An 11,318-nucleotide genomic window follows, 5' to 3' on the forward strand; every position below is an offset into this window, starting at 1 on the left:
AAAAAATTCTTGCATCCAAAAACACCCACATGCCAAATTTGGTTCCTTTTGATTGATTAGTTCTCGAGTTATGCAGAAATTTGTGTTTCATTTGTATGGGAGCCCCCCCCCCCTCTTAGTGAGGGAATCGAGATATACAAACCAAATGGTTTACTGGGAAACCCCTACATGCGAATTTTTACGCCGATCGGTTCAGTAGTTTTCGATTCTAAAAGGAACATACCGACAGACAGAAATACATTTTTATAGGTATGGATATATGCGTTACCCAGCTGTTTCCCGATAACCCGATTCATTCGACATGAATTAACCCGCATTTTACGGGCAAATATAAAAAGATTATGGATTAAGATTATGGCATTATGGTATCCTGCCTGAAAATGGGAATTTATCAGAAGGGTCTAGTTGTGACGTGAACAAATCGAACAAGAAATAATAGGTATACATCAAGCACAGCAAACTGTTTTACATTTTCTTTTTAGTCTGTTTTGAAAATAAGATGTCCCATTATCCTGTATATTATAACTCGTTCAGTATAGGCCGCAAAACTCGTCAATTAAATATTGATTGAGACACACAACATTTCTAGACTTCTTTTATCATGGCGGCAGACTCAAATAATTGATTAATAAAACCACAGATAAATAAAACTTTGTTATATACTTTGTGGCATAGGAAGAAATCTGTTGAACGTTACTTTGACATTAATATGTTGCTAAGGATATTACGACGTAGTTTTTATTATTGCTTCTGCTCATGCTTGGCTAGAAGCATAAGTGTCCCATGTGACAAAAACACTAATATCGCACTGAAAGGTTACGAAATACGATAAATACGAGGTTGGAAAAATATGCATCTATTTTTCCAGTGGGACAAGTTTTCAAATTGTTTCAAGTTTGTCCGTTCGAATAAATATCACAAATATTCACATCGGTTTACACCGTTAGGTAAAATTTGTATCAAAAGACAAAATATTACGTGGCACAGTTATACGTTTATTTGCACGAGTGACGTTGAAAAGTTTGGTTGTAGATATAAAAAATATCTACTCAATTGGATTGAATGATAGTATGATTTTTAATGGAATGTTAATAATAATAGAGAGTACGGAGGCACTGTTGTTGAGAATAACAGTTATATGAGAACGGCAAAAATTTATGTTCCGATGAAAGGATAAGCGAGGAAATGGCGGAATGATGCACACTGAGAAATTCTAATTCAACTCTTCAAAGACACCGAGTAGTGGTCCTGATAAGGACCGTTGATTGTATTTTGGTTTGACAGTGAATATTTAGGCGCGTTCACCACGGATGCGACGAGCCAACTGGATATCCTTTGGCATTATAGTAACGCGCTTGGCGTGGATGGCGCACAAGTTGGTATCTTCGAACAATCCTACCAAGTACGCTTCGCTTGCCTCTTGCAAAGCCGCAATAGCAGCGCTCTGGAAACGCAGATCCGTTTTGAAATCTTGAGCAATTTCACGAACCAAACGTTGGAACGGCAGCTTACGGATGAGCAGCTCAGTCGATTTTTGATAACGTCGGATTTCACGTAGAGCGACTGTTCCAGGCCGGTAGCGATGCGGCTTCTTAACTCCTCCGGTAGACGGTGCACTTTTGCGTGCGGCTTTTGTTGCCAGCTGCTTACGGGGAGCTTTTCCTCCGGTAGATTTACGAGCAGTTTGCTTGGTACGGGCCATTATAACAAAACTTATTCACAGCACAGCAGTTAACTAAAGAATGATGCTTGAAAAATTTGATCCCTCGCTTTTATAGTTGACGCGTGACCTGAGCTGTATGCTTTGTGTACGGTTTACGTATAGAAAAGGGGATAAAACTACCTACATCCTAAGACACACATTACCTATACTTTAACAAATGTGTGCATATTCGAAGAAAACATGATTTTTAAAGAAAATAGTTTACGTTCCTAAAACCGCGCGCGTTAAGCTACATTTTTGGCTTTCATTTACTGCCAAAGAGCTAGTTTTGTATATTGTATCTCAAACTGGCGTCCGTGGTTGAAACTCACAGCTCGCAATGCTGTCCATGAATCTTATTGCAAAGTAACAGTTATAATTTCGTTCAACAAGTGATGTACAATGAACAGATATTTCTAGATGAATGCTAGATATATTGAATGGCAAAAGAGATCACTATTCAGCTTCCGAAATATATTTTTTCATGTGAATTAACTCGTATACGGAGCGAAAAAACTTCAGTTTGTTTCAAACAAAATGATTGTTGCTTTAAGCCTCAATCAAATATTTTTATAACAACCTGAAAATATTGTTTTAAAACAAAATTCTTTTTGAATCAAGAAAATAACAGCTTGAATTAAAACTATAGTATATTCAAATTTGAATTTAACATTGATATAACAATAAATATTTCCATTTCAATCATACATTTCAGTTTGAAACAAAATGAAGTTTCTGTTTGTGCGTAAAACAATCATAAATATGGTTGAAACTACATTTTTATTCTCTGTGTAGAAAAGTTTCTGATCGTTTGATGCAAAAAGTTTATTATGCCGTTAGGAATACAGAAGTTTTAAGCGTTCTACTAAACCTGACCATTTTTCACATTTTACATTTTGATTTTACACCCTTACCAAACAAAAATACATGCACAAAGCGAGAATGTTCATTAAGCAAATAATTTTAGAAACGATTTTACTGTCCACTGTGTATTAACTGTCCACTGTGTATTAAAACGCAACTGTTCAGTTTACTGTGGTTTACAATCATCCAATATGAAATGAAATGAATCATATGCAATGGTTTATTTCTGCGTCCTGATGAGTGCAAGCGATGGACGCGAACGATGCAAAATGAGATAACTTGAAAAAAAGGCGTGGTCTACCGAAAAGGAAACACACTGCCTGTGAATGGATTAGAGTGCTGAAAGTTGCTGCCGATTTGCTGCTGCTGCTACTATACTGCAGTCGTTCGGCGTCAGATCTGACTCCAGATGTAGGTAACAGCTAGGTTTTGATTTAGCAGTGAAAGAACATACTCTATCATAGCACTGAATGTTATTTTCTTTTTGGACTAGTTGTGAGATTGCGAGCGTTTTCTCGTCGAAGCAATATAGGAAAACCATGATTGGTACATTGTCGATAAAAACACTCATGTTTATTTATAGATGAGTTCTATAGTAGAAGCCGCACCAAACAATCTGAATGTACATACCTATATGCAGATAATTCAGAAAAGGAGCAAATCTGCATCAAGCATAAGAGAAACGTTAATACAACCACATACAACTTTAGAATAGCAGTGTGAATTTTTTTTAGTTTTGATTTGCAAAAAGGGGTTTGTTTCATCTCGATGCATATTTTAGTGTAACCGGCGACGAAAAATTCATTATTTACTCTTCATTTACTTCTTATTGTAGTCCTGATAAGGACTGATTGCTTAGGTACCAGCGCAGTCAGCGTACAGAATAGCAGCTGGGAGCATCCCACTGTGGAGAAAAAGGGGCATATCATAAAAGTTTATTTTTTGGAAGGTCGTCCTTTCTTTGGTTTGGGTCCCTTCTTAGGAGTAACTTCCACTTTAGATTTTGTTGATTTTTGTTTTGGAGATGATGTATTATCCTGTACGGATTCTACCTTTTTTGGTGGAGTTTTGGTAGCACGCGGCTTTGACTTTTTAGTCATCGGCAATTCGACATAATCTTCCGGGGCTTGCCGCTTTTTTATCATAGAAGGTTTAGCGATTTTTACCTTAAAGCGACCCATGGCGCCATGACCGCGTGTTCTGATAATATGTCCATCATCGACTCCATGTAACAAAGCACGTCGGATATGAGCGCTCAACTTGGAAGAGTCTACTTTATAATTTTCCTCCAAATATCGTTTAATGGCTTGAAGTGTAACACCTTTCCGCTCTTTTAATGTTTCCAATGCTTCGACAATCATATCATGAATGGGTGGATTATCAAGGTTACTGCGTTTCGGCTTAGGTTTATCGCTCTTTTCCTTTGGTTTAGGACCTCGCTTTTTCTTCTTATCCTGCGACGCAGTTTCAGCATCTGCAGTTTTTAACCCTTCTGAGGAAGTTTCAACGTCAGCCATTACTGTCTCCAGAAAATCTATTAGACCGATCACCTGAATTAAAATAACGCGCTTGACTGTAGTGGGAAAACGTTTGGTAAGTGTATTTCAAATTGACATCTGTGTTAGGGAAGCTGGAAACGTACTTTTGATGACTTTTATCAGAAATTTGTATAATTATTACAAACAGCTTGTTTATAATTTAAGAACGACTTTAGAAAATAACAATTGAATGTAAATTTGAATGTTCGTCAACTAATTGTATTTATTGATTTGCTGTTCATTCAAAATGAAAGCTCAAATCATCCATTGCGGACTTAACGAGCCTTGCACAGTATAGTATTTACGTATTTATGTATCTATAACCTATTCAGCAGTTTTAGCCGAGTTTGTTAGAAATTTGAATTTAATATGAGAAACGCTCTGTTCTTCTTACAAAATTTTACATAAATTAGATGTTAGATAATCTTTGATTAACGCTTCCAGTAGCAAGCAATGCTTTATCATGATTTTGTTTGGTGAAAGACGCGTTTTGACACTTAATTCCTTTATCAATTGTGTCCTGTGTCATAGAAATGCATACAACCAAGGTAATAAAAGGGGACTACTCAGGTCGAGATTATATTGGTTGGCAGTCTCTATAGTTTTAACCAAAAACGTGGAATTGAATTATTAACGTTCCTGCATTTAGATGAATGCAGATTGACCCACCAGCACCACCCACTCTTTTATTCTAAAAATCACTTCTAAAAGGGAAAGCGAATTATTTTTAACTTATCATTTTTTTATTAGCAAACATGTCTGCAATGAGTTGATATAAATAGGAATATGTCCGTGTTTTCTTTCCGCAGAATATCAGACTAACAATAAACGATACTGAGGCGCCTGGGAAATTGGCGACGAGTGGCCCAAGATCGAGTTGAATAGACACGACTGCTTGAAACAGCACGAGCCACCCGGTTCTTTTCGCTGTTGACGGTTTCGATCCGTGCAAAATATGCGGGTCGCTTACCATTATTAAAATTTAGTCTATTTATTATAAACATTATTAGGATTCATCTCGCTGCGGTTCGTTATATTTACATATATTAATATATTATTGACCTGAGATTATTGACGTCTTTAGTTCTTCGCTTCCTTCGTTCTCCTCCAGGCAGACGACAGCACAGCACAGGCGTTATCATGTTTTTGATTGGGCTGTAAAACTGCTCGAAAAATACAACTAGAAAATCGATAGAGTGGTTCTCATTCGAAAAATACTCTGGTAAACTATTAAAATTAATAAACATTAGATTTCAAGAATATCAACAACAGATGGCGCTGATTCTTTAGTAATATTAATCCGGCAGCGAGCGTCATTTGAAAAATAATTAGATCAAACTAATAATTTGGTTTCTACATGCAGCAGTTCCGCAAAAAAAGTGCTATCAAAATTTTACACTGCAGTGCATTTAAAAAGCAGCGTAACCAATTTCAGTCATATTTCTTATACTTTTTTGATAAGTTGAGAAGCTTTTATTTACATACATTATAGAATCAGTAATGTATAATTTTTAGTTTCTGAGGTGCAATTTTTTAAAGAAATAAAGTTACAAGAGTTACAAAAGAGCCAAATAAAAAAAACGAGATAAAAAAAGGTACAAGAGTGCAACGGAGATGCATGATGTATTGTTTTTGCTTGCAATAAAAGTCTTTGGCAAAGACGAACCAAAAACACTCGGTATTTCTGACAAACACCCGTTTCATTCGAGATTTTATACCGGACCGAAACTGAATTTTAATTTAGTTATAGTATATCGAAATGTGAAACGATCCACAGATGGCGACCAGCATGCCTTCCACCCTTTCTCAGTCACCCTCTTAGGGTTTCTACCCAAGCTTGCTGCTGCTCCTTTCACACTCAGGGGTGGCATTTCGCTTTGCACCGCGGCACATCTTAGACCACTGACGCTTAGGCCCCGTGCAGAGCGACTTTACTCACATTGTTTTAAATGCGTAGCCCTGCTTCTGGCGAAAAAGGGCTGCGCGGAAAACTACAGTAAGAAATGTTGCGTCGCGTCGCATGTCGCTTGCACTCTGGCGGCACCCTTAGACGATTGAAGACCTCGTGATGTTGGATCTCTACCGTGCTTCTGCATTCTGGACGCGGACAGACTGGTGTCGCGGTGTGCCCGAACCAGTGCAGGTATTGTCTGCAGCAATCATGACCCGACAGGAACTGGGTCAGATGAAAGCCGACTTCGCCATGTTTCCTGTTCAACCAGGTCGACGGAAGCGGTATCAGTCGATGCATCCATCACCTGCTCTCGACCGTCTTGCTACCACTTGGCTAACGATTTCTCTCACAAACTTCCGAGCTCCTCTGGTACTTCTTCGTCCACAACACACACTTTCTTCAACAAGCATGATGCCAATGGGGATCATTCCAGCGATGAAGCATACTTTTTCCGACGATATTGTTCTGTACGCAGTGATGGCGACCCTCACGGCCATGAGCCGGTACGTACTGTTCAGCATTGCATGTGATCGCTTGGTGCGTAGCGTTGTAATCCAGCCTGACCTCCGTATCGCAGTATCGACGACGATACATTAGGCAGCAGCCGCCGCTTGCTACTACTAGGCCCGTGGCTGTTCGGCATGATTCTGGCTACCATACTGTTAGATTTCGCCGCCTTCTAGTAATCCTAGTCAATATGGCTGTTGAAGTTATCGACGTAATTCCTAAACCTGCATTTTATGCATATGCAGCGACTCGGCAATCGCCTCCCAGCTAACAACACTGTTGAAGGCATTTTTTACGTCGATCGTTACAACGGCGCAAAAACGATCTCTTCTTCGCTTCTGTTTGGACAACTTCGCGGCTTGCTCGGCTGTCCGAATAGCATCGACCGTGAACTTCTCTTTCCGGAACCCGAACTGCATGTTCGACAGACCGCGTGCACATTCCGTGTATCTCGTTAGTCTCTAGGAGTTTTCCGTATGTATCCAGTAGACATCAGCCTATATGTCTCCGGATCCCCCGCAGGCTTTCCTGACTTCGGCAACAGCGTTAGCGGAGCTTTTTCCATTGCATTGGTCCGGGAAGTGACCATCTTCTAGGCATTTTTGCAACACTGTCCTAAACATGCTCGGCAATAGTTGTATTGCAGCTTTCAGGGCCATGATAGGGATTCCATCCGTCCCGGGCGCCTTCTTGATTTTTAGTCGTCTAGCCACTGCTGCTACTTGTAAACCTTCATAATAGAGGTTTTCCGTCAAAAATTTTTTTTTCACTAAATGTTCGGTTTTGACTCTTAGAAATGATACCCATATAAAACTTTCTTTATTAAAGCCTCTAACTACTGTAAAAATGAAAAACTAAAATACGTATATTTCAACCGGTCACTTCTCGGATGTCTTACATGCCTTTTTGTACCAGTGTCCTCTATTTTCACCACTTCGAAACCATTTGTGCCACTCTTTACTCTTGTGGCAAGCAACAAACGAAATGAAAAAGAAGGTGATCATTAGCTTTTCATTCGTTTTATCCTTTTCACTCTACCGCTGATACACATATGTCAAAAACTGTTATGCAATGCTGCCAGAAAATCTGAAAATTTTGATAAACAGTGCAGCCGAAACGAATTTTTTAAAACTCAACATTCGTGATTTGGTGAAAAGAAACTCAACATTCTTGCAATTTGCATTGTTTAAAAAATCGTAGTAAATTCTAGAGTCAACGAAAAAAATATATTTTTGCACCATTGTCACTCGTATTGGGAGTACTTTTGAGAAAAAATAAGAAAAGGAGGGGTATGATCTGACGGAAAACCTCTATTGTCCCTGTACTGTACAGTATTGGTTTGGTAGACATATCGTATGTATCGTGCGTCGGGAAAAGTTCCTCCACGAGAATCTTTAGCTTATCCGGACGCATCTCCCAAGCTGTCTTAGAAGCTTTGACTTTCGCCATCACGACGCAATACGCGTCAGCGTCACTTCAGGGATTGGCGTCAGCTTCTCGGCACGAGATCTCGTGTATCTCGTGTTTCAATGCTGCCTCACCAATCTGAAAACATGCGACGCTCTTCACGATCCGCTGCAGATCTGGCTCTCTGGGCGTGTCTCCTGGCTCTGAGACTAGCACGAAGGTTGCTTCTATTTTAACTTTTAATATAGAAAAATATGCAAAGTTGGTATAATATGAGAACATTTTTTCTGAGGACAATATTGTCAATTGCAAGGAAAATTGTACCATCCAAAGTGCGATATCGCTCATAAAAGTGCTATTTTGGATTAAATCGTTTCGATATCTTCGACGCACTTGTTCGTTATCTTCCAAGCAATAAGTGCGCCGAAGAGACCGAAACGATTTAAGCAAATAGCACTTTTATGAACGATTGCGCACTTATTGTTTGGACAATTTTTCTTGCAATAGAGGTTTTCCGTCAGATCATACCCCTCCTTTTCTTATTTTTTCTCAAAAGTACTCCCAATACGAGTGACAATGGTGCAAAAATATATTTTTTTCGTTGACTCTAGAATTTACTACGATTTTTTAAACAATGCAAATTGCAAGAATGTTGAGTTTCTTTTCACCAAATCACGAATGTTGAGTTTTAAAAAATTCGTTTCGGCTGCACTGTTTATCAAAATTTTCAGATTTTCTGGCAGCATTGCATAACAGTTTTTGACATATGTGTATCAGCGGTAGAGTGAAAAGGATAAAACGAATGAAAAGCTAATGATCACCTTCTTTTTCATTTCGTTTGTTGCTTGCCACAAGAGTAAAGAGTGGCACAAATGGTTTCGAAGTGGTGAAAATAGAGGACACTGGTACAAAAAGGCATGTAAGACATCCGAGAAGTGACCGGTTGAAATATACGTATTTTAGTTTTTCATTTTTACAGTAGTTAGAGGCTTTAATAAAGAAAGTTTTATATGGGTATCATTTCTAAGAGTCAAAACCGAACATTTAGTGAAAAAAAAATTTTTGACGGAAAACCTCTATTGACAATAGTAATAATCTATTTACAATAGTAATATAGACACAGAGAAACGACTGCCAGGTAAAGCGGGGTACGCTGCTGAAAAGAAAACAGCTCAAGAAAAAATCTTGCTATTTACCGAAGAAATTTTGACAACTCCAATGCAAGCAACCACCTGTCATTTTTTCTTGTGGTAATAATTGCGCCGGATATTATTCCGTACGGAAAAGTGACGTTTTAATTCACCTGCATGTAAAACTGCGCCATCTGAACGTGAAATAATATTTCTTATGAAGTGCGTACTGCTTAAGAAATCGTAAACGAAATCGATTTCTTGAGCATTTCTTGTCCTATCTTTTTACCCATTACTTTTCAGCAGCGTACCCCGCTTAAGTGACAAAAAGTGTGTAAAAGGTTTTTATGTAATCTACGAGTAATCCTTCAATAGAGCACCCCTCGAGCACTAAGTGGCAAACTAAATCTTGATGACGCTGCCATCGCTACTATGTAACTCCAGCACAAAGAAATATTGATAAAGTAGAGTGACTATATACAGAGTGGCGCCAAGTCATCCCAAATGTATGCAATGCGGTTTATCCTAGGTTTTTCTTTCTCTTTCCTGCATACGCGTTGGATAGGTTGTCTGCTCGATTGGAATGACACTGACAGATAATTATCATTCCAATTTTGACATTGTCGCCACTCTGTATATAGTCACTCTATGATAGGCGAATAAACGCAAAACTAATGAAGCCCATGCGACTCCTACATTTGGCTGTCTGAACTAGGAAAATGATGATCAGTTACAAATTTTCGCTGGACGGATATACAAATCAAAACATTTTTCAATTAAATCTCAGTAAAATGAATATTGCGAACATTGAATTTTCTGCAGCGGGTTAGAAATCTTATTAACCAGCTAGCGCACTGGTGGTTGCAAATGAAATGTGTACTTAGGACAAGTAAATTGAGATCCGGATTTAGTTTAGGTGTGTGTGGTTATGTTTATAGGTTCCAGACCGAAAAATTTAGATCCAGATATATTCATGAAAGTGTTCTATATATTGTTTAAGGTAATTTCAATGATTTTAAGCAAAATTATAACAATATTTCATACAAGGCATGTTGAATCAATGTCCTTATTGTTTAGTATTTATTATGTAATAAAATTATAAATGGTTTTAAATAAAATGCAGGCAAATAAAAATTATAGTAAGTATATATGTTATTTTCTAACCCAACCATAACATTTGATTGATTCCAAAGCGCGCAGTTTTAAAAAAAATTCAAATTCGCTTCTTATGATTTTAGTTTTCTATGTGTTTTGACAGCTCGAAATAAAAATATCATCATTTTTACCGCGGCGCCAACTACTTGTCGAATGAAGCTTTTGTTCACCTATAAAGGTACATGGATATTTTTTGATGCGTTTGGCAAACTATTTCTAGAGGGCGCTACCGACAGATTTTACACACAAAAAATCGATTACTTCCTTCGAGCCTGTTAATCAGCCCGGTGTCACCAATACACTCTCACATATGATTTGACAGTACCCCCATACTGATGGGCCCCTCGGTGCTGGGCCCCAAACAACAATGGCGGCTCCATAGAATTTCTATGAAGTGATAGGTGAACAAAAGCTTCATTCGACAAGTAGTTGGCGCCGCGGTAAAAATGATGATATTTTTATTTCGAGCTGTCAAAACACATAGAAAACTAAAATCATAAGAAGCGAATTTGAATTTTTTTTAAAACTGCGCGCTTTGGAATCAATCAAATGTTATGGTTGGGTTAGAAAATAACATATATACTTACTATAATTTTTATTTGCCTGCATTTTATTTAAAACCATTTATAATTTTATTACATAATAAATACTAAACAATAAGGACATTGATTCAACATGCCTTGTATGAAATATTGTTATAATTTTGCTTAAAATCATTGAAATTACCTTAAACAATATATAGAACACTTTCATGAATATATCTGGATCTAAATTTTTCGGTCTGGAACCTATAAACATAACCACACACACCTAAACTAAATCCGGATCTCAATTTACTTGTCCTAAGTACACATTTCATTTGCAACCACCAGTGCGCTAGCTGGTTAATAAGATTTCTAACCCGCTGCAGAAAATTCAATGTTCGCAATATTCATTTTACTGAGATTTAATTGAAAAATGTTTTGATTTGTATATCCGTCCAGCGAAAATTTGTAACTGATCATCATTTTCCTAGTTCAGACAGCCAAATGAAGGAGTCGCATGGGCTTCATTAGTTTTGC

At 37.9% G+C, this 11,318-nt stretch overlaps 2 protein-coding genes across 2 annotated transcripts; both read right to left on the bottom strand.

The window, feature by feature from the left end:
- Positions 1-1,291: 1,291 nt before the first annotated feature.
- On the bottom strand, positions 1,292-1,702 carry LOC128734186 (histone H3.3A-like). Its single transcript, XM_053828245.1, has one exon. It carries the CDS (start codon positions 1,700-1,702, stop codon positions 1,292-1,294), a length of 411 nt encoding a protein of 136 aa, XP_053684220.1.
- A 1,799-nt stretch (positions 1,703-3,501) lies between these two features.
- On the bottom strand, positions 3,502-4,083 carry LOC128735586 (histone H1-like). The gene has a single exon (XM_053830069.1). It carries the CDS (start codon positions 4,081-4,083, stop codon positions 3,502-3,504), a length of 582 nt encoding a protein of 193 aa, XP_053686044.1.
- Positions 4,084-11,318: the final 7,235 nt, after the last annotated feature.

The sequence above is a fragment of the Sabethes cyaneus genome, chromosome 2 (assembly GCF_943734655.1).
Source record: "Sabethes cyaneus chromosome 2, idSabCyanKW18_F2, whole genome shotgun sequence".
Lineage (NCBI taxonomy): Eukaryota > Metazoa > Arthropoda > Insecta > Diptera > Culicidae > Sabethes > Sabethes cyaneus.

Coding starts and splice junctions, on each gene's coding strand:
- LOC128734186 (XM_053828245.1), bottom strand. CDS start 1,702: ATGGCCCGTACCAAGCAAACTGCTCGTAAATCTACCGGAGGAAAAGCT.
- LOC128735586 (XM_053830069.1), bottom strand. CDS start 4,083: ATGGCTGACGTTGAAACTTCCTCAGAAGGGTTAAAAACTGCAGATGCT.